At 39.9% G+C, this 18,376-nt stretch overlaps 2 protein-coding genes across 2 annotated transcripts in view; both read left to right on the top strand.

Annotated features, from left to right (window-relative positions):
• Nucleotides 1–1,501: 1,501 nt before the first annotated feature.
• On the top strand, nucleotides 1,502–12,985 carry LOC121505816 (putative transporter SVOPL). Its single transcript, XM_041781367.1, has 16 exons — nucleotides 1,502–1,552; nucleotides 1,661–1,785; nucleotides 1,950–2,038; nucleotides 4,006–4,104; nucleotides 4,272–4,343; nucleotides 6,494–6,618; nucleotides 6,706–6,769; nucleotides 7,025–7,150; nucleotides 8,837–8,965; nucleotides 10,841–10,914; nucleotides 11,000–11,196; nucleotides 11,283–11,394; nucleotides 12,423–12,504; nucleotides 12,577–12,666; nucleotides 12,737–12,850; nucleotides 12,974–12,985. The coding sequence occupies exons 2-16, from the start codon at nucleotides 1,680–1,682 to the stop codon at nucleotides 12,983–12,985; spliced, it is 1,491 nt and encodes a 496-aa protein (XP_041637301.1). The 5' UTR covers nucleotides 1,502–1,552; nucleotides 1,661–1,679.
• Nucleotides 12,986–14,793: 1,808 nt separating this feature from the next.
• Nucleotides 14,794–18,376, top strand: part of LOC121505383 (F-actin-monooxygenase MICAL3-like) — a 30,169-nt gene continuing 26,586 nt past the window's right edge. The window contains exon 1 of the mRNA XM_041780659.1: nucleotides 14,794–14,836. The gene's annotated coding sequence lies outside the window, so the exon portion shown is untranslated. The remainder of the gene's footprint in view (nucleotides 14,837–18,376) is intronic.

Below are 18,376 nucleotides of genomic sequence, written 5' to 3'. Positions count from 1 at the left end.
CCTGGCTGCCTTTAAAACATTTCTGTGTAGCTTTCTCTGTAAAATTCAGCTTATCACCTTACTGGAAAATAAATCTTCTCCCAAGCTGTAGTTCTATTGCATACTGAATAAGATTGTCCTCTTTTGCTACATTAATTTTACCCTCTACCTTTGCAAGCTTTCCAGGAATGGCTACCAGGAAGCAACCCCACAGCATGATGCTGCCACCACCGTGCTTCACAGTGGGGATGGTGTGTTTGTGGTGATGTGCAGTGTTTTGTGTCTTGTCTGGTGGTCAAAACACTTCATTTTAGTCTCATTAGACCAAAGAACTTTCTTCCACTTGACTATGGAGTCTCCCACATGTTGTTTGGTGAACTCTAGTCCAGATTGAATTGGAGTTTTCTTCAGCAGTGGCTTTCTCTTTGCCACTCTCTCATAAATCCAGGCAAAAGTTGTTGTCTGCAGAGTCTCTTCCAACTCAGCTGCTGAAGCTTGGGACTCCTTCAGAGGAGTCTTGGTGGACTCTCTCTCTAGTCTCCTTCTTGCACGGTCACTCAGTTTGTGAGGACGGTTTGATCTTGGCAGATTTACATGTGCTATATTACTTCCATTTCTTCATGATGGATTTAACTGAACTCTGGGGGACATTCAGAGCCTTGGAATTGTTTTTGTATCCATCCCCTGCCTGATACTCTTCAGTAACCTTTTCTCTGAGTTGATTGGAGTGTTCTTTTGTCTTCACGGTGTAATGGTAGCCAGGAATATTTATTAACCAGAGACTGGACCTTCTAGACACACGTGTCTTTTAACTACAATCACATTACATTGTTTTATTTAGCTGACAATTAATCTGTTTTCACTTTGGAATTAAAGATGTTTTGTGTTTTTTTTTTGTTATAAAAGAAAAATCATGTTGACCATGATTGGTTTATGATGATTAAAAGAGTTCCCCAAAATTTACAAATGCATTGCCCTTAATTCCATGAAAATTGCAGAATATTCCCCCCTAAACATCCTAAAAATTCCCTGAAATTTCCAAGAAAAGTCTTGAAGAATTTTAAGGACAACCCCCCAAATATCTATAAATTAAAAAAAAATACATAAATATTCCTAAGCAAATTTCCCATATTCCCAAGAAAATGCTCAAAAATTAAAAGCAAATTTCCTCAAAACATCCAAAACTTTCAAAGAAACTCTGCAAAATCTAAAAACATATCCCTAAAATCTCCTTGTAGATACTTAAAAATAGCCAAGGAAAGTCCCCCAAAAATATTCAAATAAAATTCCTTAAATTTCCATGAAAATTCCTGAACATTTCACGGTGAATTCTTCCAGCACTTCAAGCTTACTTAAACTTCAGTGGACATTCTGATCATTATTTCAAAGATTCTAGTTGCAAAAAAATTATAACCATGTTTTAAGAAAGCCAAAATGTAATGTCCTCATATGTACATGCATGTAATGCTTTAATAGATATACTTTGCAAGTTTCATTTGTAATTCATCTTTCCTTCCTACAGAGGAAGTCTCATCACAGTGGAGCCTGCAGCAGAAGAAGCCTGACAGTGGAGGTCTGTGGACTGTGTTGTAAATAAAATACATTTTTAGATCATGCATGTAGATCCTGACTCATCTATACAGGTTGAACAGATCTGATTCATGTTGCCGTGTCCTTTCAGAACAAAACGCCCATAAAGGATGGGTGACAGTATGAAGACTCAGCTGGTGAACGCCATCCACCTGCAGGAGGTGGAACTGCACGACAACCCTTCAGACAAGCAGAACGGCGGCAACAACAGACAAGGTGAGACAGAAATCAGAGAGCTATGGGGAAATATCAGTCAGATTTTCAGTGATTGAATTAAAACCTCAGTAACAGCTGCAGACCTCTGCTGTTCCTCCTCTGGCCACCAGAGGGCAGCAGCTCCTCACTGAACCTTAACTCAGTCTCTACCTGTGTGTCTGCAGATGAGACGTTCACTGTCGAAGAGGCCATAGAAACTATCGGCTTTGGACGTTTTCACATCCTGCTTTTTTTCATCATGGGCAGCACCAATGTAAGAAAACTCTGAGTCTTCTCATCTGTTTACTTTTCAGATCTTTAAGCATAAATCTGATCAGTGTAGAGCTGATGGAAATACAAAAAATTTAATAGAATAAACTTTAGTAGAATCTTTATGTTGCTTCAAATCTATTACAATACAATACAATACAAGAAATTTATTCATCCCTGAAGGGAAATTCACTCGTCTGGGATTCTCATCTGTTTACTGTAGAATTATAAAGTTTAATAGCTAATGGTATGAAAGATTTCCTAAATCTTTCTGTCCTGCAGCGCAGGGATAGGAGTCGTTCACCACCGTTGTTTCTTTGCTCACTGAGGGAGATATGAAGTGGATGATCCATGTTTCTCAGAATGGCCTCCACCTTGCTCAGTGCGCGTCTCTCCACCTCATCCTCCAATGAGTTCAATTTGATTCCAACCACAGAGCCAGCTTTTTTAACCAGTTTGTTCAGACGCCTTGCATCCTTGTGTTTTACACTGCCTCCCCAGCAGACTGCAGCATAAAACAGAACACTTGCCACCACAGACTGATAAAACATCTGCAGCATCTTGATGCAGATGTCTATTGATCGGAGTCTTCTCAGGCAAAAGAGGCGGCTCTGCCCATTTTTGTAGATGAAGTCTACGTTTTTAGACCAGTCCAACTTACTATCCAGGTGTACACCTAAATATTTGTACGATGTCCACGCCACAACTGTTCACTGGCCGAAGAGCGGGTTTGGATCTGCGGAAATCTATGATCATTTCCTTTGTCTTTGAGGTGTTGAGTAGGAGGCAGTTTTTGTGACTCCAGTCACTGAAGGCACTTATCAGATCCCTGTATTCGGCTTCTTGTCCATTTCTGATACATGCCACGATAGCAGTGTCATCCGAGTATTTCTGAATGTGGCAGGACTCAGTGCTGTATTTGAAGTCTGATGTATACAATGTGAACAGGAATGGAGCCAGGACTGTCCCTTGTGGAGCCCCTGTCCTGCTTATTAATGTCCCAGAAACACAGTTCCCCAGCCTGACAAACTGTGGCCTTCCTGTCAGGTAATCTGTGATCCAAGAAACACAGGAAGGATCCACTCCCATCTCTGTGAGCTTGTCTTTGAGTATGGTGGGTTGGATGGAGTTGAATGGGTTTGAAAAATCAAAGAACATGATTCTCACATAAACTCCAGGTTCCTCCAGATGGGACAGGGCACGGTGAAGCATGAAGAGGATGGCATCATCCACTCCAATGTGTTCTTTGTATGCAAACTGCAGGGAATCGAGTTTGTCTTTTACCTCAAGCCTCAGTAGGCGTAGAATCAGCTGCTCCAGAGTTTTCATGATGTGTGAGGTTAGGGCAATAGGTCTGTAGTCATTTAGTTCAGCCGGACATTTGATTTTTGGTACCGGTACAGTGTGTGTATTATTGTGTGATGATTACAGGAGTGATGAAGATCATGATGTGTGCTAAACTGTATCATAACCAGTGGCGTGAACAGACTTTATCAAGGGCTGGGGCGAGAAGGAAAAAAAGGGCACATACGGTGTTTAGTGAGTTTTTTCTACCCAAAAGGGCAGTTTAGTGTGTTTTGCCAACCAGGAGGGCACTTTAGCATGCATTTTGGCTCTCGAGGGCACTGTATCACGTGTTTTGGCTCCCAAGAGGGCACTGTATCACATGTTGTGGCTCCCAAGAGGGCACTTTAGCATGTGTTTTGGCTCTCGAGGGCACTATAGCACATGTTTTGGTTCTCCAGAGCACTTTAGCATGCTGTTTGGCTCCCAAAAGGGCCCTTTAGCATGTGTTTTGGCTCTCAAGGGCATTTTAGCATGTGTTTTGGCTCCAGAGAGGGCACTTTAACACGCATTTTGGCTCCCAAGCGGGCAGTTTAGCATGTGCTTTTCAACAATTAGGCCATGCCCCCCCCCCCCGCATGCACACCACTGATTATAATATCCATAGTCATGTCTTGTTTTTGTTAGATAGTTGACGCGATGGAGATTATGCTGCTGGCCGTCATCTCTCCTGAGATTCGCTGTGAGTGGCGTCTGGAGGACTGGCAGGTCGCTCTCGTCACCACGGTGAGTTAACCAATCATAAAGCTTATCTAAACCACTTTTATTATTAGAACAGTTACAGTCTGACATTATTACTAGACAGTGTCATTAAAAGTGCAATATCTTGACAGTATTACTGTGTTTTATCATTACAGTATAAAAGAGCAGGTTGTGTCTGTGTTGTGTATCAGGTGGTGTTTCTGGGCTTAATGGTGTGTGCAGCTTTATCAGGATACTTGGCAGACCAATACGGACGCTGGAAGGTCAGAATCAAACCTTGTATCCTGTGCATTTCAGGCTGTTTGGGGCTTCAGGTGGAGCTTGGACTTCACTCTTATAAAATGTTGTGTTTTTTGTGTAATGTTGGCAACGCTGCCCATAAGGGGGGATAAAGGGGGGAGCTCTCTTGGGCCCAAGGAGTTCAGAAAAATCCTTGTCCACTGTAAAGTAAAGCTGTGATTATTATATTTTATTTATATTATAAATAACTGCCACTCTTATCATAGCATCAAAAAATAATTTTATTTATTGATGCCGTAATACAGAATATCCTTTTTAGATATAAACCACTTTTCTGAAAACAAAATTAGGTTTTTATTGATATGTTAACAGTGTGGATGGGCACACTGAACTTAACAATAAGGACAGAGATGTCAGACTTTAAAACTAAGCCATGATGTGCACAAACATCAGGATTCAAGAAAATAAAGTAGGTAAAAAGGAAGCCAACTTAGATGCAGAAAATTATTTTTAAAATGTGTAAAAAGTGGCAAATAAAGAGGTTAAAAGTGGACAAAATGGATGAATAGCAGAAAAAAATTGGCTAGAAGTGGCAAAAAAAAATCCTGAAAAAGGTGCTAAAATGAATTGGCTTAAATGCAGGCATAGAATAGCAAAAATGTGGTCGAATTGGGAGGAAAAAATTGAAGAAAAGGGTATAAAGTTGCAAAATAGGTTAAAAGTGGAAAGAAATGGCACAGAGCAGCAAAAGTGGGTTAAAAGTGGCAAAAATGGTCAAAGAGTGGCCAAAATAGCAAAACCCAAAAATTTTGCAAAATAGGGCAAAAAAGAATCTTAGAAAGTTTAAAATGGCAAAAATGGGCAAAAAGCATCATAAATAGATTAAAAGTAGCAAAAATGTGGTAGAAATGGGCTATAAGCAAAAAAAGTGGCTTAAAAGTAGCAAAATGAAGTGGATAAAGTGGGCATAAAGAGGTAAAACAGTGGAGAATGGGATTCAATAGCCACAAAAAGTAGCCAAATAGGACAAAAACAGTAGACCCATGGCAACATGGGTCAAAAGTGGCAAAAAGCAGCAAAATGGTGAGAGAGTCTCTTGCGCTTCAACCCCTCCACTCGTGGAGGTCGGTGCTCACAAAAGGACCAGCAACAATCAGAGGTGTATCAGTGGGTAAACCAGGTAAACCCAATGAAGAAACTGGAGCACACGAATCACTTGAGGATGTTTAATCAGGTGCAGAGGACTAACGTTTCGACGCGCACTGCGTCTTCATCAGAGTCAAACCTGATGAAGACTCTGATGAAGACGCAGTGCGCGTCGAAACGTTAGTCCTCTGCACCTGATTAAACGTCCTCAAGTGATTCGTGTGCTCCAGTTTCTTCATTGGGTTTACCTGGTTTACCCACTGATACACCTCTGAAAAAAGCAGCAAAAGTTGGTCAAAGGTGGCCAAATTAAGTGGCCAAAATAGGCATAAAGTGGCAAAACAGTGGCAAAAATGGACAAAGAGTGGAGAAAATGGTTTAAAATGAAAAAAAAATTGGTCAGATAGAACCAAAAGTTGCAGAAAGTGTTAAAAAAATGGCAAAGAGCAGCAAAGTGGGTTAAAAGTGGCAAAAAAAGGTCAAAGAGTGGCCAAAATGGCAAAACCCCAAAATTTTGCAAAAAAGCGCGAAAAAGGAATCTTAGAAAGTTTAAAATGGCAAAAATGAGCAAAAAGCAGCATAAATATATTAAAAGTAGCAAAAATGTGGTAGAAATGGGCTACAAGCAGAAAAAATTGGCTTAACAGTGGCAAAATGAAGTGGATAAAATGGGCATAAAGAGGCTAAACAGTGGCTAAATGGGTTACAATGGCCACAAAAAGTAGCCAAATAGGACAAAAAATTATAGAAAGAAATTGGCAAAATAGGTCAAAAGTGGCAAAAAGCAGCAAAAGTTGGCTAGAGGTGGCCAAAATAGGCATAAAGTGGCAAAACAGTGGCAATAATGGACAAAGTGGAGAAAAATGGGTTAAAATGGAAAAAATATGGTCAATGAGGACCAAAAATTGCAGAAAATGTTTTAAAAAATGGCAAAAATGGGTTACAATTTGCAAAAATTGGGAAAAAAGCAACCAAAGTAAGTTAAAGGTAGCAAAACAGGTGTGTAGTGATGTATTGTGTGTACCAGGTTTCATTTGGAGGCTTCGTGTGGTGTGCCTACTTCTCTCTGCTCACGTCGTTCGCTCCGTCGTACGGTTGGTTCGTCTTCCTCCGCGGCATGGTGGGATGTGGAATGGCAGCAGTGTCACAAGGGTCAGAATAAGAAAAAAAAAAAAAAACACACTAACACAAAAACACAAACACAGATGATGATGACTGAGCTCCATGTTGATGTTTCAGGTTTGTGCTGAAAACCGAGTTCATCCCAGCGAAGCACCGAGCAATCCTGCTGCCTCTGGTCACGGTACATCCTCATCCTCAACACTTCCTCTTCATCACTTCTTTATTTCTTCAGGGACATTGTGATTCAGGTTGTGTTACAGAGAGATTAGACTGTACAGTTTTTGTATTTTTAAGCTTTTAAATCCCTAAAGACCCAGGCTTTCCCATTTGCCTACATTTAAAGTGGGTGGGCCAGCTTTGGGCCCAGTTTAATCGATCTTATTAATGAAGTCACTTTGATTTCCCATCATGCTTTCTGTCTGTGTGATGTCATCAGATCTTCTGGATGGCTGGCTCCATGCTGATCATCCTTCTGGGAATGTTGCTCATTCCGACTCTGGGCTGGAGGTGGATGATCCGAATCTCCATCACCCCAAGTATCATCCTCATCTTCCTCTTCAGGGTGAGACACAAATGTTCCTGTCTGTACCTGTCTGCCTTTACCTGTCCATCCTTGCCTTTGTGCCACTACACCACATCCCAAATTATTATGCAAATTTGATTTCAGTGTCATGAATAATACTTTTTTAGTTTTTCAATGAAACTCATGGATGGTATTGTGTCTCAGGGCTCTTTGGATCAGTGAAATCAATCTCAGACACCTGTGATAATTAGTTTGCCAGGGGAGCCCAATTCAAGGAAAACTACTTAAGAAGGATGTTCCACATTATTAAGCAGGCCACAGGTTTCAGCAAATAGTGCAGTGCCTTGGACAAGGTATGGAAACATTAGATATTATACTGTGAAGAAATTAATGTCTGATTCAAAGCACAGATGGGTTTGTGTAGATAAAGGCATAATGAGGAAGGTTTCTGCCGGACAAATTAATCAGATTAAGAGAGCAGCTGCTAAAATGCCATTACAAAGCAGCTGTTACATGGTGTCTTGTAATAGATTAGTCAACAGCTCTCTCTAGTGGACAAGGCCTGTTATGATATATACCTGCCCACGTGTTGACATCCTGCAGTTCTATGTATGCACAGCTGCTGAATACACCCGCTCTAAGTGGCAAGCCGTCTCGTGTCATTTATTTACACACCTAGACATGTAACAGCAGCAAACAGGCATTTGAAGCTGCTGGTGTCTCTGGAGTCCCACCAACCTCAAGGTGTAGGATCCACCAGAGGCTTGCAGTCATGCATAAACCTACTATTCAGCCACCCCTAACTAACACTCACAAGCAGAAACGGTTGCAGTGGGTGCAGAAATACATGAAGACTCATTTTAAACAGTCTTGTTTACTGATGAGTGCTGGGCAACCCTGGATGGTCCAGATGGAGGAGTAGTGGATGGCTGGTGGATGGCCACCATGTCCCAACAAGGCTGTGATGTCAGCAAGGAGGGGGCGGAGTCATATTTTGGGCCGGAATCATGAGGAGAGAGCTGGTAGGAGTTTCTGACTGACCACTTTCTTCCATGGTACAAAAAGAAGAACCGTGCCTTCTGTAGCAAAATTATCTTCATGCATGACAATGCACCATCTCATGCTTCAAAAAATGCCTCTGTGTCATTGGCTGCTATGGGCATAAAAAGAGAGAAACTCACCCCTGTTGAGAACCTTTGGAGCATCCTCAAGCTGAAGATCTATGAGGGTGGGAGGCAGTTCACATCAAAACAGCAGCTCTGGGAGGATATTCTTACATCTTACAAAGAAATTCAAGCAGAAACTCTCCAAAAACCCACAAATTCAATGGATGCAAGAATTGTGAAGGTGATATCAAAGAAGGGCTCTTATGTTAACATGGAACTTGACCTGTTAAGATATTTTTGATTCAAATAGCTTAATATGACCTTCTAATGCTGCAAATTCAACAAATAACCATTTTCAGTTCTTTACAACCTATAAAATGTTTAGAAACTCTGTTGTGTGTAATAATGTGGAACAGTGCATTTTGAGTTCTTCATTTTGGAAAAAAAATGGTTATCACTAGGTTGTTCAATGAAATTTGAATTATGCTCTAAAGGTTGATGACTTTAAATTATACTGACTGTCATTAACATCAAATTTTTAGGATCAGAGAAAATATCATTTGCATAATAATTTGAAAAGCGGTGTGTAACTTATTTTTTTATCTGTTTCAATCCTCAGTTCATCCCTGAGTCGGCTCGTTTTAATGTGTCGGCGGGAAACGTTCAGGCCGCCATTAAAACTCTGCAGAAGATCGCTGACATGAACAAGTCATCACTGCCTCCAGGACGTCTGGTGGAGCCACTTGTGGTCTGTTCACACCTGAGTTTTATTTTCCTTTTCAGCTTTTTTGACCCATTTTGAAGGCAAATCTGCAAAAGGAGGATTTTTTTTTTTTTTTTTTTTTTGCTCAGAGACAGACGGCCTGTTTACACTGTGTTTTTGTACGGTGCTTCATTACATTAATAGTGAAAATGCACCTGAGAGGCACTGCTGAGGGATTAATTTTACTTTGGAGCAAACATATTTTAAACTACAAACAACCAACAAACATGCCATTTTTGTTTTTATTTGTATTTTCTATTTTTATTTATGCTGCTGAAACTGTTTAAAGCATGAATAGAGACTGTGGTACCACTTCTGCTCACTAGGTCCAAGACATTTTTGCTAAAGCAGCCAAAGCTAAGCTCACAAAGCATCAATGTAAGCTACATATTGATGTAACTAAGCTAGCTTTAGCCATGTTTGCTAATGTTTTTGTTGCTAATGCTAACTAAGCTATAGGCCTAGATAACTAAGCTACTTAGCTAAAGTAGCTAATGCTAAGCTCACTAAGCAACTATGTAAGCTACATAGTTATGTTATCTATGTAGCTTGGTCAGCTCTAGCTACGTTTTCCAAAGCTTACATTACTAAATCTAACTTAGCTATCAATGATTTAGCTAAGTAGATAACAGAGCCAAAGCTAAGCTATCAAAGCAGCTACGGATCTATGTTGTCCATGTAGATAAGTTAGCTTTAGCTTCATTTGCCAAATTTCCCATTGCTGAAGCTAACTTAGAGACAGATATCCTAGCGCATGTAGCTAGTAAAGCTGAAGCTGTGCTAAAAAAGAAGCTCCTTAATCTCATTATCCTCGTAATAGGCATTGCATAGTTAGCTTTAGCTATGTTTGCTAAAACTCATGTTGCTAAAGCTACATTAGATATACTAACAGAGCAATGTTGCTAACGTTGCTAAAGATAAGCTCTCAAAACGGTTTCATAAGCGATGTTAATTCATTAGCTAAGTAGCATAGTTAGCTTAAGCTATGTTTGCTAAAGCTCAAATTGCTAAAGCTAGCTTAGCCACAGATAGTGAAGCTATGTAGCCAATGAATCTACATAGCAAAAGTAGCTAAAGCTAAACTCACAAAGCAGCTACATAAGCTACTTATCTATGTTATCTATGTAGCTGGGTTAGCTTGGGCTAAAGCTTAATGTAGCTACATCGCTAATTTAGCTTACAGAGCTAAAGCTAAGCTCATATATCAGCTATATAAGCTATATATCTGTTTTCTATGTAGCTAAGTTAACTTTAGCTAAAGTTGATGTTGCAAAAGATAAATTAGCTATTGAAAATGGAGCTATGTATGCTGAAGCTAACTAAGCTGTAGATAACTGATCTGTGTAGCTAAAGAAGCTAATGTAGTGAACCTAGCTAAAGCTAATTTAGCTAAAGATAACAGTGCTACATAACTAACGTAGCTAAAGCTAATCTCACAAAGCAACATCTCTGCATAGGTTCACGAACACCTCCAAAAATAACTGTCAACACAGTTCACCATGCCATCAACAAATGCAAGTCAAAGCTGTATCATGCAGAGAGGAAGCCATTTGTAAACACAGCTTGGTCTTCTCTGGGCCAAAGCTCATTCTAAATGGACTGATGAGAAATGGAAAACTGTTCTGTGGTCAGATGGATCAAAATTTTAAATTCTTTTTGGAAACCAATGGACAATGGACTTTATGCCACAGCTTCCAGGCACACCTTCAGGACACACTTTTCTAGTATTTTGGATACTTTTTACCAGTAACAACAGAGATTGTATCATTTCAAAGCATTCAGTATTGAAAAATATGTAAATATCAAACAGTTTAACCCCTTTAGCTTGTCACTGAGGTTCTGTATGGTTTGTTTTTCCAGAAAGAGCGAGGCAGCTGGAGGACTCTGATCAGCCCGATGTACAGGAGGACGTCCTTACTGCTGTGGTACACATGGTAACGTCCCTCTAAGTCTCCTTTTTAGTCTATTTTTATTATCTTTCATTAGACAGAGCTGTTTCTCAGTTTATGACTGTCTCAGGTTTGTGGCATCCTTCGGGTACTATGGCTCGGTGCTGAGCAGCTCGGAGCTGCTGGAGAAGAACTTGCTGTGCGTGAAGGACGCAGACTTAGAGCATCAGGTTAAACACCGCCATGAGGACGGGCTTTGTTACTGCATCCCCTTTGGCCTCAGCGATTACCAAACGCTGCTCATCAACTGTCTGGGAGAGGTCGCTCGTAAGTCCATTTTTCTTATTTATGTTTCTATATCCATCCATGGAGGATATTTGTAGATTAATAAAGATATGACTCTCTCCTCTCAGTGATTCCTCTAAACATCTGTCTGCTGAACATTTTTGGACGGAAGATGACCATGACTGTTCTACAGGCGCTGGCTGCGGTTACTTTTATGTTGCTCAACATCTGCACCACCATGTAAGAGACACAGACAGAGCAATACTTTTTTAAAGAAAATGTTTTGAAATAATCATTTTATTCTAATACAATTTTATTTTGATGTTACTTCAATAATCGGTGGTACTGAAAAGCTTTCTGGGGCCCAGACAAATGGGGGACAATGGAGGTCAGGAAAATCATGATCTACTGTGAAGTTAATCTCTGATAATCATATTCTACTTTTTTACCTAAAAACAACTGCTCTAATCAAAGCAACAAATTCCTTTTCATCTATTTATTCAATTGTTAATATCCTCTTCAAAGTGTAAACCCTTTTCTTAAAGCAGAATCAAAATGAGTTAATGTGGCAGAAATGGGTTAAAAGTAGCAATAACAGGCAGAAAAAGTAGTGAAAAGTGTTTTAAACGGGGCAAAACTGGTTAAAAGCAGCAAATAATTGGAAATGGTAGTAAAACAGGTTTTTAAAAGTCTCTGTTTAAAGTGGCAAAGAAAAGTAAAAAGTGTGCAAAACTGATAGAAAATCATAAATAGAGTAGCGAAAATGGGTTTACAATGGCCGAAACGGGCAGAAAAAGTGATGGAAAGGGTGTATTAAGTGGCAAAAATGGCTTTAAATTGGCAGAAAAGGTGGTGAGATGGGATCAAAATAAGTTACAGGAGGCAAAAATATGTGGAAAGTGGAAACAATGACTTAAAAGTTGCAAAAACAGGTAATAATAGAGGCAAGAAATAGGCAGAAACTGGCAAAATGGGACAAAAGTGGATAAAACAACAGAAAAGTGGTGGTAAGTCTGGCAGCTCCAATCTGAAATGATCTCTGAGAACGGACTTAACTGATCAGCATCATTTGAGGAAAACAAGGCCGTAGCTATAAGCAGGGTTAAATTTCACTGCAAGCCTGTAAACAATGGCGGTGAAGAAGAGATTAGAGTGGATGCAGCTGTAGCAGCAGTTTTATCAGAACTACACATTTCTTTATTAAAAGATGAACCACACTAAAAGCCTTTCTTAGTGGAAAAGATACAAAAATTGTTTTGTTTCTGCAGGTTTGGCTTCACCATTCTCCTGTTCCTGCTCCGCTCGCTCGTCTCCATGAACTTTATCGTGGTAAATATTTACACCGCAGAGGTAAGATCACACCTGTACACATCCTCAGGTAACGTGAGTGGATCAGGTGTTAACTAGTGCATCGTGTCTCAGGTGTATCCGACAGCGGCGCGCTCTCTAGGGTTGGGTTTCTGTACGTCGTTCAGTCGAATCGGAGGAATGACCGCTCCGTTCATCGCTCAGGTGAGTTCACATACGTCCTCTCAGGTGAATCCTCATGTGTTCCATCTGTCTGACTCTGTGTGTACTTCAGGTGCTGATGTCTAAGTCGGTGATTACGGCGCTCAGTCCGTTTGCCGTGGCGTGTTTGATCTGCTCTCTTGGGATCTTCCTGTTACCGATAGAAACGAAAGGACGAGCGCTGCTGGTGAGAGATGGCACACCTTATACAGACTTAAGATTTACTTTAAACAAATGCTATCCCACTTTAGTTTCACTTTAACTTTATTTGAACCTAAATTATCTATCTTTTTTGTCTTGTCTCTTGCAGCAAAACTCCTGAGGACTTCCTGTCTGTTAATTCTGTAAATATGTCACAGATCATAACTCAGAGAGAATTAATTTATAAATGTATGAATAATTGTCCGGTATAAGAGCTAGGAAAAGCTGCTGTAATGTTGTTAAAACATTATTATATTGTGATAAAAAGTTTTGCACAGTGGAAAAATGTTTGCCGTCTTTGAGCAACTATGTAAGCTATAGAGTTACTTTATCTATGTAGCTTCGTCAGCTCTAGCTATGTTTTCCAAAGCTCACATTACTAAATCGAACTTAGCTATTGATAATTTAGCTATGTAGATAACAGAGCCAAAGCTAAGCTAACAAAGCAGCTACGTATCTATGTTGTCTATGTAGATAAGTTAGCATTAGTTTCATTTGCCAAATCTCCCATTGCTAAAGCTAACTTAGATATAGATATCCTAGCGCATGTAGCTAATAAAGCTAAAGCTATGCTCAAAAAGCAGCTCCTTAAGCTCAGTATCCTCGTAGTAGGCATAGCTAAGTTAGCTTTAGCTCTGTATGCTAAAGCTCATGTTGCTAAAGCTACATTAGCTATAGATAACAGAGCAAAGTTCCTTACATAGCTAAAGATAAGCTCTTAAAATGGCTGCATAAGCTATGTTAATTCATTATCTAAGTAGCATAGTTAGCTTTAGCTATGTTTGCTAAAGCTCATGTTGCTAAAGCTACATTAGCTATAAGTCAAAGCTGTATCATGCAGAGAGGAAGCCATTTGTAAACACAGCTTGGTCTCCTCTGGGCCGAAGGGTTTGAGGGAATGTTTTTATTTTGTCTATGTAAAGCACTTTGAGTTACATGTTATGTATGAAAAGCACTTTATAAATAAAGTTTGACTGATTAATTGAAGTTTGTATTGGTCTCAGAGGTCCCCAAAACATGCCTATGAAGTCTGATGCTGAATAAACACTCCAGTATTGGAGTTTTTCATGTCTAAAAACTCCTCTGTTTCAGCCCTGCTAAGAAGAGCTGTTTCTGTGTCTGTGGCTTTAAATGTTACTGAGCTGTCTGACTCCGCCCCTAACTCCGCCTCTCTCAGGAAATGGATATGGCTTGACCCCTGACCCGCGGGCTTATACTTTTTCTTCACTCTTTCTCTGAGTGGATTGGAGTGTTCTTTTGTCTTCATGGTGTAATGGTAGCCAGGAATACTGATTAACCTGTGACTGGAGCTTCCAGACAGAGGTGTCTTTATACTACAATCACTGAGACACATTCAGTGCACTCACTCATTGTTAGGTCAGTCACTTTAAAGAGAGTGAATATTTATGCAGTCATTTTAGTTTTTCATAGATATTTTTATTTAATTGACATTAATTTTCACTTTGACATTAAAGAGTTTTTTTTGTCATAAAAGCCAGATTGATTTATAAAATCAGTAAAAGGGTAAAACATCAAAGGGGTGAATGCTTTTTGTAGGCAATGTAGATTTATTTGTAATGCACCTTTAGATAAATCAAAGAACTACAAGGTTAAGAGTGACTTCAGGAACCGAAGTAACAGAAGCAATAAGGAAAATCAGGGAGAAAATTTGAGCAATAAATGTAAGAGAGTGAAAACAAAATAGTTCTAGAGTGTAGTTCAGCCTGTTGGCGGCGCTGCTCCGCCCACAGAACACACCAGTGATGAAGATGATGATGAAGATGATCTTTGCCTCCTGATCTTCTTTCTCTAATCCTGTTTGGTCAGACACTCGGCTTAAGATTAGTCTGTGCAGGCAGGGGCGGCGCCAGCTCTGGTCCGGCCCCCCTGACCTCAGAGACTGTTGGTGTGATTAGGGTGGATTTAGACGTGGGCCTGCAGCAGCTGAAGATGGAGAGGAGCTCTGAGAGACGTGAGTACACACTGACGCATTAGACACTTTCTAGGACTTTCGGGAGACGCTGCTTAAATTGCACAAAAACACTGACAACATTAGCACCAAGGGAGATTTTCCTCACTCCTTCCAAACTTTGACCTTTTGTCTAAATGTTGCAAATGCTTTTGTGCAATGAAAACAGTGCTCTCTGTGTTTTAATGCAAGACTTAACTGAAGATTTGAAGGTTTTCCTCATCAGCTGAGTGTAGTTGTAGAAGTTTGACAGACGATGTTGAAGCTCATCCTGCAGGCGTGCGCACGTTTTTATCAGCTGATGTGATTTATTTCATCCTGTAGACTGAATCTGCTGAGAGTCTTAATTAACAACCCTAACATGCAAAAGTGACTGGGCCCTTAGTCCATTAGAATTAGAGTGTTTATATGCAGCATTTGTCTCCAGTATTATAGTTTGGGACAAACCAGAAGATTTTGTGTCTGAATTATTGTTTATTTTTCACTTTTTAATACTGGAAATGAACTGAGAAAAATGCAATAATAGTAATAGAAAAATGCCAACATGCATGCAAGTGAGTGAGACGGATTATCCAGTCATATCATGTCAAACACACACAATGCAAACAGCATGCATGGTGTGCTTTGTGTCTAGATGTGCCATGGGAATTTGTACAACCATATATTTTAATTACAGCTATACAACAACTAAGGAATTAATTTTTAATGTAGATTATCAATAATTTATTGATTTTTAGTAGTTTGCAGTTATAAAACTTTATGCATTAATTGCCGTTATTCTGGTGATACGGCTGTCCTGGGATCTCTCAGCATTACGTTCCTGCCTTTCCTGTGCCAACAAGGAAAGCCAGAGGCAGGGAGATGAGCGGCAAAAAACCCAGAGCAGAGCAGGCATCAATGAAAACAGAATGATATTGATTAAGTCAGATGTAGCATAAAGGAGGAGCTGGGGTGGAGGAGGGTTGCAAAAGCAGCTTGCAGAGTGAGCTGCAAAGAGTAGGCAGATCATGGTCCTCCAGAAGTAACGCTTTATGCTTAATTTGTTGCATAGTTGACGTAATATGTGATTTTACGAATTCTGCAACACAACAGAATTGGTGAATATAAGAATGATGAAGCAGAAACCTCAAGCAGGTGAAAAATGCAGCCCATGCAGAAGTGCAGTTGACTGTCCACTTGAGGTTGTCTGCAGAAGTAGAAGTCACAGCAGAAAAAAGCATTTTTACAAAAATGAAAAAAAAAGACTTGCCCAATTATTTGCAAATAAAGTCCACGGTAGAAATGGCTGGAAAAACTAAAAAAACCAGTGACCCTCTGATGTAATAAAAATCCTTTATTGAACAGGGATGTCAACGCGTTTCGAGTCTTGATGAAGAAATATTTTTGAGATTTATGGATTGATGAAAACAGTGCAACGTCAAGCCCCGGGATTGGTGTAAATACATATTCTTTTCAACAACATCACTTGATTCGTCTTGTAGTTTTGTCTCGATCTTAGGTTCAGGTAAAACGTTTACTGCAGTGAAGTTAGCTAGCTTAATGAAATGGATAGTTTAAATGTATTTATAATGTGCACTCTTCAACCACTCTATGCGGCATACTTGTTCAACTGCTCATTTCCGAAATTGGCCAGTCTCATGGCAGCATCCCATGCATTTAGGCAACAAGCAATGGTCAAGACTTGCTGAAAGGGCCAGCTGTATCAGATATTCAAAGAGGGTAAGCCATAGAAGGTCATTGCTGAAAAGCTAGCAATGACCTGGTCGTCATTGCTGTTCTCAGAGTGCTGTATCAAAGCATATCCAAGGTTGGTAAGCCACAGAGAGTCATTGCTGAAAGGGCAGGGTGTTTTCAGAGTTGTATTTCAAAGCATATTTTGGAGGGTAAACAACAGAACGTCCTTACTGGAAGGACAGGCTGGTCTCAGAGTGTTGTATCGAAGCATATTCAAGGAGAGTAAGCCACAGAAGGTCACTGCTGAAAGGGTAGGCTTTATTCAGAGGCTGTATCAAAGATATTCAAAGAAGGTAAGCCACAACGGTTCATTGCTGGAAGTGTAGAAATGATTTGGTTGTCATTCCTCTTCTCAGAGTTCTGCATAAAGCAGATTCAAGGAGGGTAAGCCACAGAAAGTCATGCTGAAAGGGTAGACTCCTTTCAGAACCTCGTGTTCTATAATTCAGCTTACAGAGAATGGTGAGACAAGAAGAAAACATCTATAGTGTGGTATTTATGTAGGCCAAAATGCACTGTTGATTGCAGAGGTAAGATAATGTTCAGACTGGTTTGAGCTAATAAAAAGACAATAATAACTTGAATAACCACTCATTAAAACTGAGGTATTTAGCAGAGCATCTTACAGGGTGCCACTCCTAAAGACAGCACTGAGGTTATAATTTACACATGCTAACCAAAATTGGACTGGAAAAATGTTGCCTGGTCGGATGAGTCTCGGTTTCTGCTGTGACATTCAGGTGGAACGCTCTGAAATTGGCGTGAACATGAAAGTCGCCTGGAGTCTCTAAAATTGCCTTTCCTCCTCATTCTGAGGCTCCATTTGGACTTCAGAATACCATCTTGACCATGACGGCATGTCTAAATGCACTGGTTGCTGCCATGTGATTGGCTGATTAGATTTTTGCATCAGTAACTGAACAGGTGTACCTAATGAAGTAGTTGGTGATGGTACTTTTATAGACAATAAATATTGATGTATATGTCCATTGCTGCAGGGTTTCACAAGACATAAAGGTTCTAATGATATGCATGCAGGTAACTTTAGACCCACTTATGTTCAAATGTTTTTAAAAACTCATCAGTAAAGTCTGATCTGATTTAACCTTTAGTCTAAGACAGTAATGAATGTAAAGCTGAGTTTGTTTTTGTCTGAATAGTATTACTAAACCAGTCTGACACTGTCTGTGTCTGATGGTGCTTGGTACTGATGGATCTCCTCTCTCTGAGCCTCTTTGTCTTTGGTTTTCACTCACTGAGACTCACAAACAAACGCACGTCTCAAACTGGTCATGTGACTCTGGCTCAGTTACATCACCATGACATCTCCGAACCATCAACAACAAGTTTGATTTAAAGCTCCAGGTAAACACGTTCGGTTGTTTGTCTTCAGGTGGATGCCTGTCTGCTGTTTACTGGACACACAGCAGGAAGTTTGAACCACAGCCAAACACCCACTGGTTTCTCTCCAGGCTCACGGTGACGTCTCTGTGGTCGTCGACTGAGAGATTTCAGTGATTTAAAAACAGATAAAAGATGGTGGTCAGGATTAAGATGAAGGATTCTGATTGGTTTATAAAAGCCAGCTTCAATAGAATAAAACCTCAACCTGGAGTGGGAACACCATCATATCCAATGAATATAAGAAAACTGTTTTAAAAGGACAGATCTACAACCCCAGATACCAAAAAAGCTGGGGCACTGTGAAAAATGTGTTCTATTGTGAATGAAATTTGAATTTATAAGATTTGGCAATCATTGCTTTCTACTTTTATTTACATTTTACGCAGTGTCCCAACTTTTTGGGAA

This window comes from Cheilinus undulatus, linkage group 23 (assembly GCF_018320785.1).
Source record: "Cheilinus undulatus linkage group 23, ASM1832078v1, whole genome shotgun sequence".
Classification (NCBI taxonomy): Eukaryota; Metazoa; Chordata; class Actinopteri; order Labriformes; family Labridae; genus Cheilinus; species Cheilinus undulatus.
Note: the sequence above shows the minus strand (reverse complement) of the source record. Positions and strands in the feature narration are given on the sequence as shown.

Coding starts and splice junctions, on each gene's coding strand:
- LOC121505816 (XM_041781367.1), top strand. CDS start 1,680: ATGGGTGACAGTATGAAGACTCAGCTGGTGAACGCCATCCACCTGCAG. Junction 2,039..4,005: donor TCATCATGGGCAGCACCAAT/GTAAGAAAACTC, acceptor TGTTTTTGTTAG/ATAGTTGACGCGATGGAGAT. Junction 10,915..10,999: donor TTACTGCTGTGGTACACATG/GTAACGTCCCTC, acceptor TGACTGTCTCAG/GTTTGTGGCATCCTTCGGGT.